This window comes from Kogia breviceps, chromosome 14 (assembly GCF_026419965.1).
Source record: "Kogia breviceps isolate mKogBre1 chromosome 14, mKogBre1 haplotype 1, whole genome shotgun sequence".
Lineage (NCBI taxonomy): Eukaryota > Metazoa > Chordata > Mammalia > Artiodactyla > Physeteridae > Kogia > Kogia breviceps.
In genome coordinates this window covers 60218183-60232274 of record NC_081323.1, presented here as the reverse complement: position 1 = coordinate 60232274, position 14092 = coordinate 60218183, and the positions used below count along the sequence as shown (strand labels likewise).

At 57.7% G+C, this 14092-nt stretch overlaps 1 protein-coding gene and 1 long non-coding RNA gene across 2 annotated transcripts; one reads left to right on the top strand and one right to left on the bottom strand.

The window, feature by feature from the left end:
• Nucleotides 1-1951: 1951 nt before the first annotated feature.
• Nucleotides 1952-12391, top strand: CARHSP1 (calcium regulated heat stable protein 1). Its single transcript, XM_059038443.2, has 4 exons — nt 1952-2006; nt 9360-9524; nt 10197-10319; nt 12014-12391. Exons 2-4 carry the CDS (start codon nt 9367-9369, stop codon nt 12174-12176), a joined length of 444 nt encoding a protein of 147 aa, XP_058894426.1. The 5' UTR covers nt 1952-2006; nt 9360-9366; the 3' UTR covers nt 12177-12391.
• On the bottom strand, nt 11352-13755 carry LOC136792523 (uncharacterized). Its single transcript, XR_010836433.1, has 3 exons — nt 13657-13755; nt 12681-12896; nt 11352-12361 (listed from the first exon to the last, which is right to left on the bottom strand). It is a non-coding gene; the product is annotated as an uncharacterized lncRNA (long non-coding RNA).
• Nucleotides 13756-14092: the final 337 nt, after the last annotated feature.

Sequence of the window (14092 nt, the reverse complement as noted above, 5' to 3'; positions counted from 1 at the left end):
CATAGACAGGTGACTTAAACAACAGCAACTTATTTCTCCCAGTTTTGGAGGCTGAGAAATCCAAGATCAAGGTGCTGGCCAATTCAGTTCCTGTTGGAGAACCCTCTTGCAGGCTTGTAGAGGGCTGCCTTCAACAGTCTCTTCTTTGTGTGGGTGTAGAGGAGGGAACAAAGGAGGTGGGAGGGAGAGGGAGAGGGAGATGGAGGGAGAGAGAGTGTGTTACTGGAAAACTGGGTTCATCTCTTGATGGGTGTGGAGTGAAAAGACACAACCAAGCTAAACATCAGGAGAAGGAAGGGATTTATCATTACTGGCAGCAAGTAAGAACACCTGGGATCTTTCCCAAAGCAGTGTCTCCGCAACAGCAAAATCGGGGAAGTTTTTTTTTTGGCCACACAGCTTATGGGATTTTAGTTCCTTGACCAGGGATCGAACCTGGGGCCCCCGCAGTGAGAGTGCCAAGTCCTAACCACTGGACCACCAGGGAATTCCCCAAATTGGGGAAGTTTTAATCCCCTATTCATGAAGGGGATGGAGCAGAGAATTCAGCATAGAATTGGGGCAAAAGTCGACAGAGTCCACGTTTTAGTTGATTGAGGTCAGGAGGATCAATATTGTCACTCCCTTGAGGAGGAACTACAACTCTGTTTTATAGCTGAACTCTTGTTTCTTGACTACTTTTCCTTTGTTCCTGCATTCCCTCACTTCCCTGAAGATCATTAATTACTGAGCCCTGTTAAAGGACAAACATTGTGGCTGGGCTTAGATCACAAAATGGCTTAGGCCAAAAATGGCTTCTCTTATGCCAAGAAAGGCATGCCTGGTTCTTTCTCCGGGGACCCCTAACCTATCAGCATACAAGAGCAGGGAGAGCTGGTGGGTTCCAGAAGGGACCCCTGTGCCGTCCCCACTCCTGGACCCTGTTGTCCCAGGAGTTACAGGATCCCTCCCCCCTTCCCGCCCCTCAACTACCAGCCTGAGCCTGGGTCCAGGGCTGGGTTCCCTTTCAGAGGCTGCTCCCGACTTGCTGTGTGTGAGGGGGTGGGTCACCTCTCCTGCCTCAGTTCCCTCTCCTATGAGAGTACGAAATTAATTTTTAAAAAAAAGAAAAAAGGGGGTGGGTGGGATGAATTGGGAGATTGGGACTGACATATATACACTATTGATACTATGTATAAAATAGATAACTAATGAGAACCTACTGTATAGCTCAGGGAACTCTACTCAATGCTCTGTGGTGACCTAAATGGGAAGGAAATCCAAAAAAGAGGGGATATGTGTATACGTATAGCTGATTCGCTTTGCTGGACAGTAGAAACTAACACAACATTGTAAAGCAACTATACTCCAATAAAAATTAATTAAAAAGAAAGATGAGAGTAAGGTCATTTACCTGCAGACACAGAGGACTCAAGGAGGGAGTGGAAATTAAGAGCAAAACACAAACAAAAAGAACGAAATCAACAGATTTCCCTCGTTTTTTGGTTCTTTCTTTATTTGCATTTTTTTGGTTTTCTTTTCCTCCCGTCGGCCGCTCTCTTCATTCCTTCTAGTCGTTCCTAGATCTCTTTCTTTGCGCTAAAACGGAGGTGCCCCTGGGCCGTCGGGATTCTGGAGCTAAGGTCAGGTGGGGGACCAGACCAGACGCCGTTGGCTAGGGGAGGGACCTGCTCGGGCGCGAAGACCAGATTCTCTCCCTTTTCAGGGCAGTTTTCTGGCCGGGGTGCGGCACAGGCGTGGGGTGCGGCACAGGCGTGAGACCGGATACCCTCAAGGCCATGCGCCCAGCGATCCCGCCAGTCGCGCGCGAGAACACAAAGATCCCGCCGGGGCTGTGCTCCCGCCCGCCCCGCCCCTGCCCCAGACCGCAGTCCCATTGGCTGAGAGCTCCTGGGGGCGGGGTCAGAGGCGGGGCGCTGCGAGCCCGCCCCGCGAACCACGCCCCCTCCCCAGCTCTGTTCCCGCAGTTCGAGCAGAGCAGCTGGCTGAGCGGAGTGGATTGCCAGGTAGGGAGCTAATCCGGGGACCCCAGGAGGGGTGTGGTGTGGTGCCCCCGCCCCGAGGGAGGCCCAGGAACCTCCGGGATGGGACCTCGGCCTCTTCTGCCGCCGCTGCCCCCATTCACTCCCCCCCTCTGCAGGGTCTTCCAGCTCGCCGGCAGAGGGCCCCGGGCTGGGTCTCTAGGCCCCTAGGAAATACCCGGGCCGCCTTGGCCTATTTGGGGAGCGCGGGTTACTCATCACCCTCTGGAGAATGGTGGGTGTGGCAGCAGCTGGGGGGTTGTGAGGCGGACGTCGGGTTGCATTTCCCTCCTGGCCACCTGTTTTCTTCTGGAGGAAAAAAACCTCCCCTCCTCCTCGTCCCGCCCCCGCCCCCCCCTTACCACCCTCCCCCTGCTTTCGCCTGTGGGCTGGAGCAGGATGGGGTGACTCGCGGTGCGCTGGGGCGAGGCGCGGCGGGGGTGTGGGGCGCCGCTCGGGGAGGTGGAGACGGCCCCCAGCCAGGCCTGGCCGCGCCAGCTGTGAGCTCAGTGGCGGGACCTCGGCCGGGCTTGGCGGGGAGGTGGGCTGGGAGTATCCTGGCGCCGGGCGATTGGCCGCGTCTGGGGAGGAGGAGCCGCGTGGCGCTTGGCCGGTGTGTTTGCGTCTGGATGGGGGGCCCCCGAGGCCTTGCCGAGAAACTTCTCCCGCGCCCACAGGCTCCCTCCACGACAGCCTCACTGGCAGCCCAAGTTTGCAGGCCGGAAATGCAACGGTTTTTTGTTTTGTTTTGATTTCTAACAAGGAAGCCCCTGGTCACCACAGTTTATCTGGGGTTGGAGTGGATTTGTGTATTGGGGGTGGGGGGCAGGAGATGATTCAGCCCCTCCAGGCACGATCTCCGTTCCCACAGGCGGGGGTATCTCACTGCAAAATGGGAGGCTTCTCTGAGCCTCCGTCTCCCCATCCGTAGACTGGGGATGTAACTTTTCCTATCATAACGGGGTGAGTGAGAATAAAAGGATATGGCTGACCCAGTACGGGGAGGAACGTTAGCTACTGTTAACATTTTTTACTGGCTTTTTGGATATTTCTTGGTCTCTTCACTCCCTCATTGGAGGAGTCTTGCCCCTCCAATGCGTTCGCCACCCTGAACCCAGAGAGAACTTGTAAAAACAGGTGCCTCGGCTTAAAATCGTCCACTGATGCCTCCATTGTCGGTCAAGTCTCAAACTTTTCAACAGAGCTTTCTATTGTCTTCCCCCAGACCCTCCCAGCCTCCTCCTGCCGCCCGTCCTCCCTCCCCCTGAGCCTTTGCCCCTGCAGGTCCCAGGAAAAACTTCCCCACTCCGCCTTAGGACTCGAAGCAGCTGCCGCCTCCTCGGGGCCAGGGGCCTCCTCCAAGCCCCCTCTGTGCTTGCCTTCCCCGGGCGGACTTGAGGACCGCGGTTCTCAAAGCTGCCGTGTTTGTCACTCCCTCCCCCCATCCCCGTCCCCAGCTGGCGCCGGAGCCCCAGCAGAGCCGGAACTGGGGCCTGCGCCGCCCAGCCTAGCCCGGAGTAGATGCTCGCAATGAGCTGAGCCAGGCCCAGCGCCCGGCTCGGTCCTGGGCGGGGACGAGGGTGGTCTTTGTCTCACCGAGTGGCAAAGTCAGGGCATTTTGTTTGTGTCCCATCAGCAGGGACAGGAATGGGAGGGATTATTCTAGATGGCCCCAGGCCTGACAGTTCTATCGTTAGCCGGCTCCATCATTGTTTCCGAGCCTTTGTATCTGGCACCCCCTGCACAACATCCTCCGCACGACGTCCGCCGGGCTGGGAGGCTGCACCAGGACTGTCCCATTTGACAGATGGGTAAACTGAGGCAGGGAGCGGTGAGGTCGCTTGCCAAGGGTCACAGAGGGAGTGGAGTGCAGAGTTAGGCCTGAGACTCAGGTCTGACTGAAGCCCTGGGAGAATGGAGGCGAGGATGGAATACAGGAAGGCTGGAAGTGGGGGTGATGGGGTGCGGAGTCGGCCCCTAGTTACGAACAAGGGCTTGGGCTCCTCCCAGGAGGGCTGCCCTGGCTGGGAGCCGGCGGGCGCAGGATCCTGGGCGGGGCGGGCGTGTTCGAGAGAGCTAACGGGGGGCAGTGCTGGAGGGGCGCGTCTGCTTCCCGGTCGCTGGCCCTCGGGTTTCCGGCCTCTTCCCAGCACTCTGGGGCGGCCGAGCAGTTCCCGGCTGGGCTTGCCCCCACTCCCCGGACGCGGGCATCGCGGGCTGCACCCTCCGTGCCGAGTTCAGTATTTCTCCCTGTTGCTGGTGCCGCAGACTCCAGCCAGGCCGCCCCACCCTCGCGCCCCCTCCACTCGATTCCCCACTACCCCCAACTCCCCACCCCACCCCTTGGCCTCGGCCCTCTCAGAATCCCCGCCCCTTGAGTCTTCGCCCTCTCCCTTTCCCCCTTTCCCCCTCCCCTCTATCCTCGCTTTATTCCTCGTCTCCCTCGCCTGAGCCCCACTCTCCCCTGAACAATGGAGGGGAATGTGGCCCAAGCCCGCCTTGGGCTCCTTATGGGCCTCTCCTGCTTCCTGGGACCCACTGTCCAGCCTCCGGTGACTCACGCAGCCCCTCGGCCCATGTGCCCTTGGTTCTGCAGGGCTGGGGCTTAGCTGGGCTGGAGGCTGAGAAGGGAAGGGAGGCGTCTCTCCTGGCTCAGCTTACAGACGAGGAACCCGGGTGTACTAAGGTGACTTTGTGACTCATGTAGAGCCCCCACCCCCCCAAAAAAAATTTCCTTTCCGCCCTCTTATGCTGGTTGAGAGGTGGGCAAGGCTGATAACCCAGTAATCGCACTACTCTTTTGTGTGTACTACTCTGTGTCAGCATCTACCTTGCTGGGGGGAGCTCCTTAGAAATGCAGAATCTGGGACTCCAGCCCCATCTTCAGAATCTACATTTTCGCACCATCTCTAGAGAGTCTGTTGGTTCTCCAGTGTCCTGTCCTGTTCCCTTCATGTGGGCTAGTCCGGCCCCAGGGCTGGGAGGTGTCTGAACATGGTGCCCAGCCCTGGCCTCCTCCATCCAGAAACCCATGGAAGGCTCGACACCCCATTTTTCAGAGTAGGCTTGGAGAGATCTGGCTTTGCTGAGAACTATGCTGAGAATGAAGCTTCCAACTTGAACTCAGCTCTTTCCCCTCCATCTCCCTGCCCTCAAACATCTGAAAGCTACCAAGAATGGAGCCTTGTGGAATGAACTGCAAACTCCTTCTCACTAAAGTGTAAATGACCGATAGCACTGCCAAGGACCCCTCCCTGGAGTCAGCAGCTGGCTACTTGGCTCAAGACAGACTTGTCCTTGATATGATTGGTGGGATTGGTGGGGTTTGAGGCCGAGAGGGCAGGAGGGGAGGGGGTTAGCAGGGGCTCTGCAGGATTTGGTCTCCAGTCCCTTGATAGATGGGTGGGTGGAAGAGGGGTCAGGAAGACCAGAGCCTGGTGCCCAGCTGAACTCTCTGAACCTTCCAGGAGGATGTGCATGGCCTGTGGAAAATTCTCAGGCTATTTTGGGCTGAGGCCCCCTTCCTGCCCTTTCCCAGGGTAAAGGCCCTGCTGGTGTCAGGGGTGGGGTGGCCTCGCCACTGGTGTGCACACACAGGCAGTGACAGGTGTGCATCCACATGTGCTCCTGTCTTCAGACACACACATGTGCGCACCACACGCGTGAGCCGAGCCAAACACGCCCATACAATCCTGTGCACACACAGCCATATGCATTTACGCACATGCACACACCCAGGTGTGCGCACACATCTCAGCAGTCGTGGCATGCCTTGGACAGGACATTCCGTCTGAGTTTGTTGCAGGCCTGAGGCCCCTCCCAGGTGTGGCCTAGAGCCTCCTAGCAGATTGAGCCTCATTTGCCTGTTTGCAAATGCCCTGCAGCTGTAGGGAGTTGAGAGGGTCCGGGAGGGGGCTGGTGGCAGCGGGTGGGCCCTGCCTCCTCCAGGGTCAGCTCCACGGCTCCCCTGGTGTTGCTGGGAGAGCAGTTGCTGGTTGGAAGCACTGGTGGGTGGGGATAAGGGTGTGTGTGGGGGTGATTGCTGCACACCCCCAATCTGTGTGTTGGGGGGCAGCAGCGGGCCCCAGAGCTGGCTCCTGAGCTACTGGCTCCCCCCTCCCCCAGCTGTTTTCCTTACAGCTGGACTTTAACCCAGGCCTCCCCACACAGAGGCCATGCACTCCTTCTCCCTGCCCCCTCCCCCATGCCACTCCCTCTCCCCACGCAGGCCCCTGGGGGCAGCTGGCTCTTGTCCAGGCCTGCTCCAGCTGCCCCAGCTGCTTTCAGCTCTGATGGCCCAGGGGAGGCGGGCAGGGTGGTGGTTAAGGCTCCTGTGGCTCCCAGGCCGGCACTTCCCTTCCCGTCCCCACTCTGGGAGGCTCTGGTGCCTCTCATGCCTCAGTTTCTCCCACTGCCATGTGCGCATGCATGGCGCCCCCTGCTGCTGCTCAACTGCAAGGCACCGAGCACACAAGTACATATGAACTCCAGTGGGGGCTTCGGGTCCTAATGCTGGTTAAGACCCTGCTGTGTCCCAGCCCCAGTGCAGGGCCCTAGGACGTGGAGGGGCTCCATGCTGCCTTCAGGTTGATCCCCGCTCAAGACGGTGGGCTCCATCAGCATCTCTGCGGGACTGGCTATATTAGGGGAGTCAAGGGGGCTGAGGTGGAGAGAGAAGGGGGGCCCCAGTTTGGGCCTGCTTCATTAACCCAGGGGGAGGTAGGCCTGGCAGGGGACTTGGGGACAGTCAGACAGACATGGGTGTGAAGAATGAAGACAAATGGGGATGATGGTGATGCCCTCTGACCCACCCTGCCTCTCACCTCTCACCCCTCCTTCCCCAGTGCCCCCACCCCAGTCTCCTTGCTGGCCTTCAGTCACACCTGCCCTTGCCAACCTCAGGGCCTTTGCACAGGCTGTTTCCCACACCTGAAAGCCTCCCTCTGTTTTGTAAATGGTCCACTCTTTCTTACTGTCCGAGACCCAGCCTGCACCCTCATTAGAGTGGCACCCCAACCCTGCTACTTTTTATGTCCCTCTATGTATTTCTTATCAGCCCTTTCAGCAGTCTGTAATGGTTATTTATTTTTTGGCAACACCACGCGGCTTGTGGGATCTTAGTTCCCCTACCAGGGATTGAACCTGGGCCATGGCAATGAAAGCCTGGAATCCTAACCACTAGGCCACCAGGGAACCACCTGTAATGATTTTGTTTATATATTTATTGACCTGTTTCTCCTCTGGCTCCAAATTCAGCCCTGTGTCTCTAGTGCCATGAACAAGGCTTGACACCAGGCACATATTTGTTGAATGACTTTATGATGACAGTTATAACAACAATCGTAGCTGACACTTAATGCTCACTTGTTCTGGGTGGAGGGTATGCAGAGTGCCTAACATGTATTATTTCATTTCAACTTCATGACAATGGTGTAAAGTCAGAACTATTAAAATCTCCATTTTCCTCATGCAGAAACCAAGGTCCAGAGAGGTTAAGTAACTTGCCCAAGATCACACAGCCGGCAGGGTGGGATTTGAAGTCAGATGTGCCTGACACCAGGGGAAAGAGGGAGATTGTGGATGCGGGGGAGGGCACTTCCCCGCCTCACTCTGGTGTCACCAGGATGCAGTGGTCCCACCTGCTGTCCTGGGTGGGGCTTTCCCTTCTCTGGGCCAGCTCCCTTCCCAGAACCCCAGGCATTGAACATTCTAGGACTCTATGACCTGTACTGGTGGGTCATGCTGGAGCCCTGATCCCCGGCCAAGGAGCCGGGGCCTTTCTGGGGTGGCTGCGGCTGCAGCTGAGAGAAGGATCAGGAGGTAGCTATGTCACTTCCCCTGGGAAGCCATCCGGCCCTCTCCCCTCCCAGTCAGAGGGAGCTGAGTCCTGAAAGGGGAGTGTGAGGGACTGCAGGGCGACCGTGGGGACAATGTGGAGGGAGAGGTTTCGTCCTTTGTGGGGGGGGGGGGGTGGCCCTTTCCCTGGAGGATGCAGGTTGAAAACTGGTGCCCTCGGGCTGTGTAATTACTATAGACCAGGCACGCATGGGGCAGGGCTGGTGGACTGGAGGCTCCAGGCTGTCAGAGCTGCTAGTTTTTTCAAACTAGTTGGAAACCTAGATTTGGGGGCAAACTCCTGGGATGTTTAAAAGATAGCTCATATTTTAAATTTGAAAACCCCGTGCGAACCACACAGAACCCAGCAGGGCTGCCCTGTGAACAGTGGTGATGTCTGAGTCAGGCTCCTCCCCCGTCGTGGGGCCACAGGGCCCGGCTCTGCTCCATCTTGAGTCCCCATCCCCCTCCCTGAGCAGGTGCTGAGTGATGCCCACCCAGCTGCCCCACTGTGCAGATGGGAAAATTGATCCCAGAGAGGGGAAAGGACTCAGCCAAGGTCCTTTGGCTCCTGGGCTTTGCTCTTTCCTCGTGGCCTTGAGGCAAGGCCGCCAGTGTGTTGGCTACAGCGGCCACGTGCTGCTCTTGACACAGTTGCCAGAGTGAGACAGGGACTATGGAGTCTGCTCCCTCCAGCCCCTCCAGCTGGGTCTGCCCCCGGCCTCTGATGCACGTTAGGGGTCACGGAGGGAATTCGATTTCTTAGCAGTAATTGGAGACTCGGGCTGTGTGGAAATTAACTTGAAGGCCTGGATCTGAGTAAGGGGCCTGGTGGAGATGCTGCCTTTGAAATGCTCCTGCCCCTCAGGGTCCACGCACTTACCTGCCGGGCTTCCCTCTCCTGGATGCAGGCCTGACCTGGGGTCTGAGCCTTCTTTGGTTTGTGTCCTGGAGTTTCCTGGAGGGACACTTGAGTGTTGGTCCCTTTTCGGCCTCTGCCTTCCCCACAGTGTCCGGCACTTAGCCAGGGCCAGGAAATGTTTGATGAGTGGCTGGAGTCCTCGTCTAGGTGGTTGGCACTGAAGCATCCCCGCCCGCCCTGCCTGCCTGCTTGCCTGCCTCCCTGCTCCCGCCCTCCTTCCTTTCCTTCCTTTCACAAGGATTTACCACGCCTGGCCCGATGTGGGCCAGGGTCTGTGCTGGGCACTGAGGACACAGAGGGGGCCAATGGTGTCCTTGTCAGCGATGTGACCTGGCATTTCCATATGGAGCAATGATCGCGGGAGGCCCATGGCAGCTGCAGGAGCCCAGACCAGGCACCTGCCCCGGCTGGAGTGAGCCGGGCATGTTTCCGGAGCAGGTGGCCTCCATGCTGAGTGAGCCTTGAGCCTGCATTCCACAGCCAGAAGAATGAGTCTTAGATAGCAGATGAGGGGTGGGGAGGCATCCGGGGGGCCCCTCCTTGCAAGGCGCGAGCCCCTGAGAGCCCCTGTCCCTCTCCAGGTCAGCCATGTCATCTGCGCCTCCTCCTCCGTCACAGCACCCCACCCACCAGTCCTCGGCCGGGCTGCTGGATACCCAACAGGCCCGAGATCGCTCACCGTCCCCGCTTCGGGGCAACGTGGTCCCGAGCCCTCTGCCCACTCGCCGGACAAGGACCTTCTCAGCGTGAGTGTCAGGCTTCCTGAGATAGGTCGCCTGCGGGGCCCAGAGAGCCTCATGTCCCTGTCTGTCACATGGGAGACCAGGGGTTGGGAAAGGGCTGATGGTGAGAAACTGGGCAGGCGCCTCGTAAACTCTGTGTGGTGCTGCTTCAGGCCCACTTGAGGCTGTCACGAGCTGAGGGCAAGGACTGGGGATGGCCAGGGGTGGGAAATCGCTGGGGTCTTAAATCATCAGGCTTTAACGACACACAGGCCTCTTCCCCTGTGAGCCCTTGACTTCATCGGCTGCAAAAGGGGGACAGTAGCAGGGTGGCCACAGTGCCGCAGGGGACCCACACGGTGCCTGGGAGATGCAGAGCTCAGGCCAACAAGTGGAGGCTGCTGCTAGCTGCTGCTGCTATTAGCCTTCGGAGGAGGGATGCTCAGAGAGCTTTTAGTCAGAGCGGGAAACTGAGGCCTGAGAGAACTCTGCCAGCGTCATTCAGAGAGTCATGGTCACCAGGGTCTCTGTGAATGGCTCCCAGAGTCGTGCAGTGCACAACCTGCACAGCTGTACATGGTGGCCCTGGCCAGGACTCCCTGGGGCATAGCGTGGGTGAGCTGGGTGTGCCTGGGAAGCCGGGGGCTGTTCTGGAGGGCTGGCGGGGCCCCTCACGCTTTCCCCTCTCTCTGGCAGGACGGTGCGGGCTTCACAGGGCCCTGTCTACAAAGGAGTCTGCAAATGCTTCTGTCGGTCCAAGGGCCACGGCTTCATCACCCCGGCCGACGGCGGCCCCGACATCTTCCTGCACATCTCTGAGTGAGTCAGCGGCCGGTCTGGGTGGGCTGGGTCTGGGGTGGGTGCTGCCGTAGCCCCGAGGAGGCAGGGACAGCGTGTGACTCTGCTGGGCGCCGGCTATGATGATGGTTGTGCAGCCAGGCGTGTGTGACTCTGCTTGTGACCTGTGTGTGACAGTGTTCAGCGGTGGGGTCGTGAGCCCGAGCTGGTGGTGGCAGTGTGTCAGAGGCTGCAGGCAACTGCGTGTGCGCGTGTGTGAGTTGAGAACCGCTTGGGGTGGGTCTGAGTGCCCATGTGGGTCTTGTGGGTGGGGAGGGGCGTCCCTGTGAGTCTGGGGAGCTGTGTTTCGCCTGGCGGCTGGGTTCCTGCACTTCCTCGGGGGAAGCAGCCTGGTGAGGCGGGGGGCTGCCTGCGCTCTGCTCCAGGAAGGAAGTTTTGGGCTGGACCCTTTCTCCTGCCACTTGCTCACTGCCGTCCTTCCTTCCTGTCTGGAAACCCTGGGGCGGGTGGTGGGGGGGACCCAGGGTGGAGCCCACACGTCCTTGGCCTTGGGGCTGGAAGGTGTCCAGCAGCCTATGCTTCACTTCTGATCTTCTAAGCAGCCTGCAGATCTGTGGGGACCCGATTGGCACCCCGACCCACACCCCGACCCTTGACCTCAGCGGCAGCCCCCCAGTCTTTCCGACTGTGGCAGGCAAAGTCATTACCCCACACAGCAGACCTGACAATACATAGAAACCATGTTTTTGAAATTAGGATCCTGTTGCACGTGTCTGCTGGGATGGGAGAGTTATCCCTCCTGACCCTCCCCCAACATTCTTACACGCCAGGTCTTCAATAGACCCGCGGTACAGCGTAGACATGAGGATGACGCTAGAGCAGTGCCTTCCACGTATGTATGAATCATACGTGGATGTAGACGTGTATCTCCACATTGCCTCTTTCCAGAAAGGATTTGTAGTGGTTGACAAGGATACACACAGTGCACCAAAAAAATTAGAAAGGAAAGCATGGGGTTGGGGGGCAGATAAGAAAGATGGGGATACTATGATGCCTAGTTCCACTGCTAGAAGTGGGCTACACGTTTATTCCTGAGCTTGCTGGTGGCCAAAGCAAAGAGGGCAGTACCATCTGCGATGTTATCCTTCAGTCAAGGCAAACCAGTTCCAGGGGAGCTGGCTGGTCTTGGTGCTCAGGATCTTATGGGGATTTTCCTCCTGGGGTCTCATCAAGGGGACATCAAGCTGGGCACCTCCCTATCACAAGTGAGATGGTGACTCATGTCCCATAGAAAGTAAGGGAAAAGGACTTTCTGGAAAGCTCACTGGGGTTCTGAGGAGTTGAACAGCAGAGGTGTAGCCTGGTTTCTGGGACTCCTGGACAGGGCAGGGGGTCGGGGTGCTGCTCAGGTAACCCTCACCTGGGCCATCCCCCAACTCAGGCTCAGACTGCCTTTCCCCGCTCTTCCCTCCCTCCATCAGGCCCACAGTGCCCTCGTTTAACACGCCATGTGAGCATCCCAGGGGGTGGGGCTCCATCTCTGTCTCAGCAACTGAGGTCCCAGGGAAGGAGCTGATTGGGTCTGGGCCTCCTCAGCCACGACCAGAGGGCCATGGAGGTGCCCCCTGATGGCAGGGCAGGGGGCAGTTCCTCTGCGAGGGCTGGTGTCCTGGCTTCTGAGAGCCGGCCCTGAGTGCTCTCTCCCTGCCCCACAGCGTGGAGGGGGAGTACGTTCCCGTGGAAGGCGATGAGGTCACCTATAAGATGTGCTCCATCCCACCCAAGAACGAGAAGCTGCAGGCCGTGGAGGTGGTCATCACCCACCTGGCGCCAGGCACCAAGCACGAGACCTGGTCCGGCCACATCGTCAGCTCCTAGGAGAGGCCAGAGGCGCCCCTTCCCCAGGGCTTGGGGGAGACTCTGGGGCCGGAGGCAGGACCAAACTGGAGAGGACATTCTACCGCTTGAGATGGGGCTTCAAGGGGGGAGTGTGGTCCCTTTCGAGTGTCTCCTGAAGGAAGGGGTGTGGGTTGCTCTCGGCCACCAGCACAGCCTCTCACCATCTGAAAAGCATTAAAAGCATTGAAAAAGGAGAGGTGCCCGCTAGTGGCTGAGTGGAGGGTCTGTCTGAGCCCCACCCGGGACTGGGTCGGGTGGTCTTCCCCAGCCCACAGCCCCTCATCCCTGGAGGAAGGCTCAAAAATCCCCAGATCTGGCCCTCTGGGTAGTGACATGGACCCTGCGTGTTTTCCCGGGAGGAATTCCCGCCCAAGCGGCCCCCTGTGTTTCTCCTCGGCCCTGGGCAGAGCAGGCTTTTCTTTCTGGTTCTCAGCTGGTTGTTCAGGGGGCTGGGAGAGGTGGGGAGTGGGGGGAGGTTGGTACCTTTGCAGTGGGAGGTGTCACAGCTGGGTGTCTGGGAGCCTGGAGTCCTCCACCTGGCAGCGGCGTGCTCAGAGGCAAATCCTAACTCTCTTCGAAGCCTGGTCCTTTCTCTCCGTCTTCAGGTTGAGTGATCCTGGCTCAGCAGCCCCGTCACTGAAGTGGTGGGTGGGAGAGGGGAGGCTGTTTGTTTAAGACCAGACCTTTCTCTGGATCCATCTAGAAAAGAGCAGGTGGTTTGCTTCCTGAGAGCCTGGTAAAGTCAGAAGTTGAAGGGGATATACACCTTTGGTGGGGTTTTCTGGAAAACTGGTGTGAAGAACTGCTTAGGATTTTCTTTTTTTTAAAAAAATTTCATAACTGAAGTTCTCACCAGAGCCAGCTCTGTTTGCACTTAGCTGCCGACATTGCAAACCTTTGTAGATATTTCCAGTAAACAAGTCCTTAGGATTTTCTTTGCTGTGGTTTGGTCTGGCTTTAGTTGTGTTTTAAAAATAGCAATAGCTGGGAAATACATCTTGAAATATGTGGGCTGTATGTAGTCAAGTGTCCATTTGTCAGTGCAGGGAGGCGAGCCCTTGAAAGACAACGACGGCCTAATCCAGTGTATTAAATCTGAATTTTTGCAAGGGGGTGGAACTGGGGTGTGTGTGTGTGTGTGTGTGTGTGTGTGTGTGTGTGTGTGTGTAAGGCCATAGGGGGTGGAACTGGTGTGTGTGTGTGTGTGTGTGTGTGTGTGTGTGTGTGTGTGTGTGTAAGGCCATAGGGGGTGGAACTGGTGTGTGTGTGTGTGTGTGTGTGTAAGGCCATAAAGTATAACTGACCTATAACACTATGTTAGTTCCCTGTGCACAACACAGTGATTTGATATTTTCATACATCACAAAATGACCACCGGAGTTGTTTTAAATAGGCAAGTAAGTGTATTGGTTACCAGTATGCTGTGAAACATCTTAGTTAAGGAAGTTGATCCTCTTACCTGGCCTGTCGTGCCCCTCGAAGGGTCCTCCTGCCTCTGCCTTCTGCTGCCCCGTGGCGGCTTTCTCTCCTCCAGCCTTGGATGGTCCCCTGGTGGCCCCTGGAGACCCGTCTGTTGGGTACAGACCACGCTTCCAGAGCCACTTCACGAGACCCGTGCAGGGTCCCAGAGGTTGAGAGCCTGCGCCTTCCCTCCACCTGCTCCCCCAGGTGTCCGCTGCCTTGTCCTCACCTTGGCACATGGTTGGGGCTCCGTGTGACCTGCCAGCCCGCCAGCGGGCTGGGAGTTGGATCTGCTCTTCTGAGCTAAACTTTGGGCTCTCTTGCTGTGTAGACTCCTTTAAGGTAAATGGCTCTTGCTCTGTCCTTCCTGGTGACCACATCTTTCTCAGTCAGAGCTCGAAGGGACCCCTCCCCACTCAAGCACAGAGTCTCAA

Coding starts and splice junctions, on each gene's coding strand:
- CARHSP1 (XM_059038443.2), top strand. CDS start 9,367: ATGTCATCTGCGCCTCCTCCTCCGTCACAGCACCCCACCCACCAGTCC. Junction 9,525..10,196: donor CGGACAAGGACCTTCTCAGC/GTGAGTGTCAGG, acceptor TCTCTCTGGCAG/GACGGTGCGGGCTTCACAGG. Junction 10,320..12,013: donor ATCTTCCTGCACATCTCTGA/GTGAGTCAGCGG, acceptor CCTGCCCCACAG/CGTGGAGGGGGAGTACGTTC.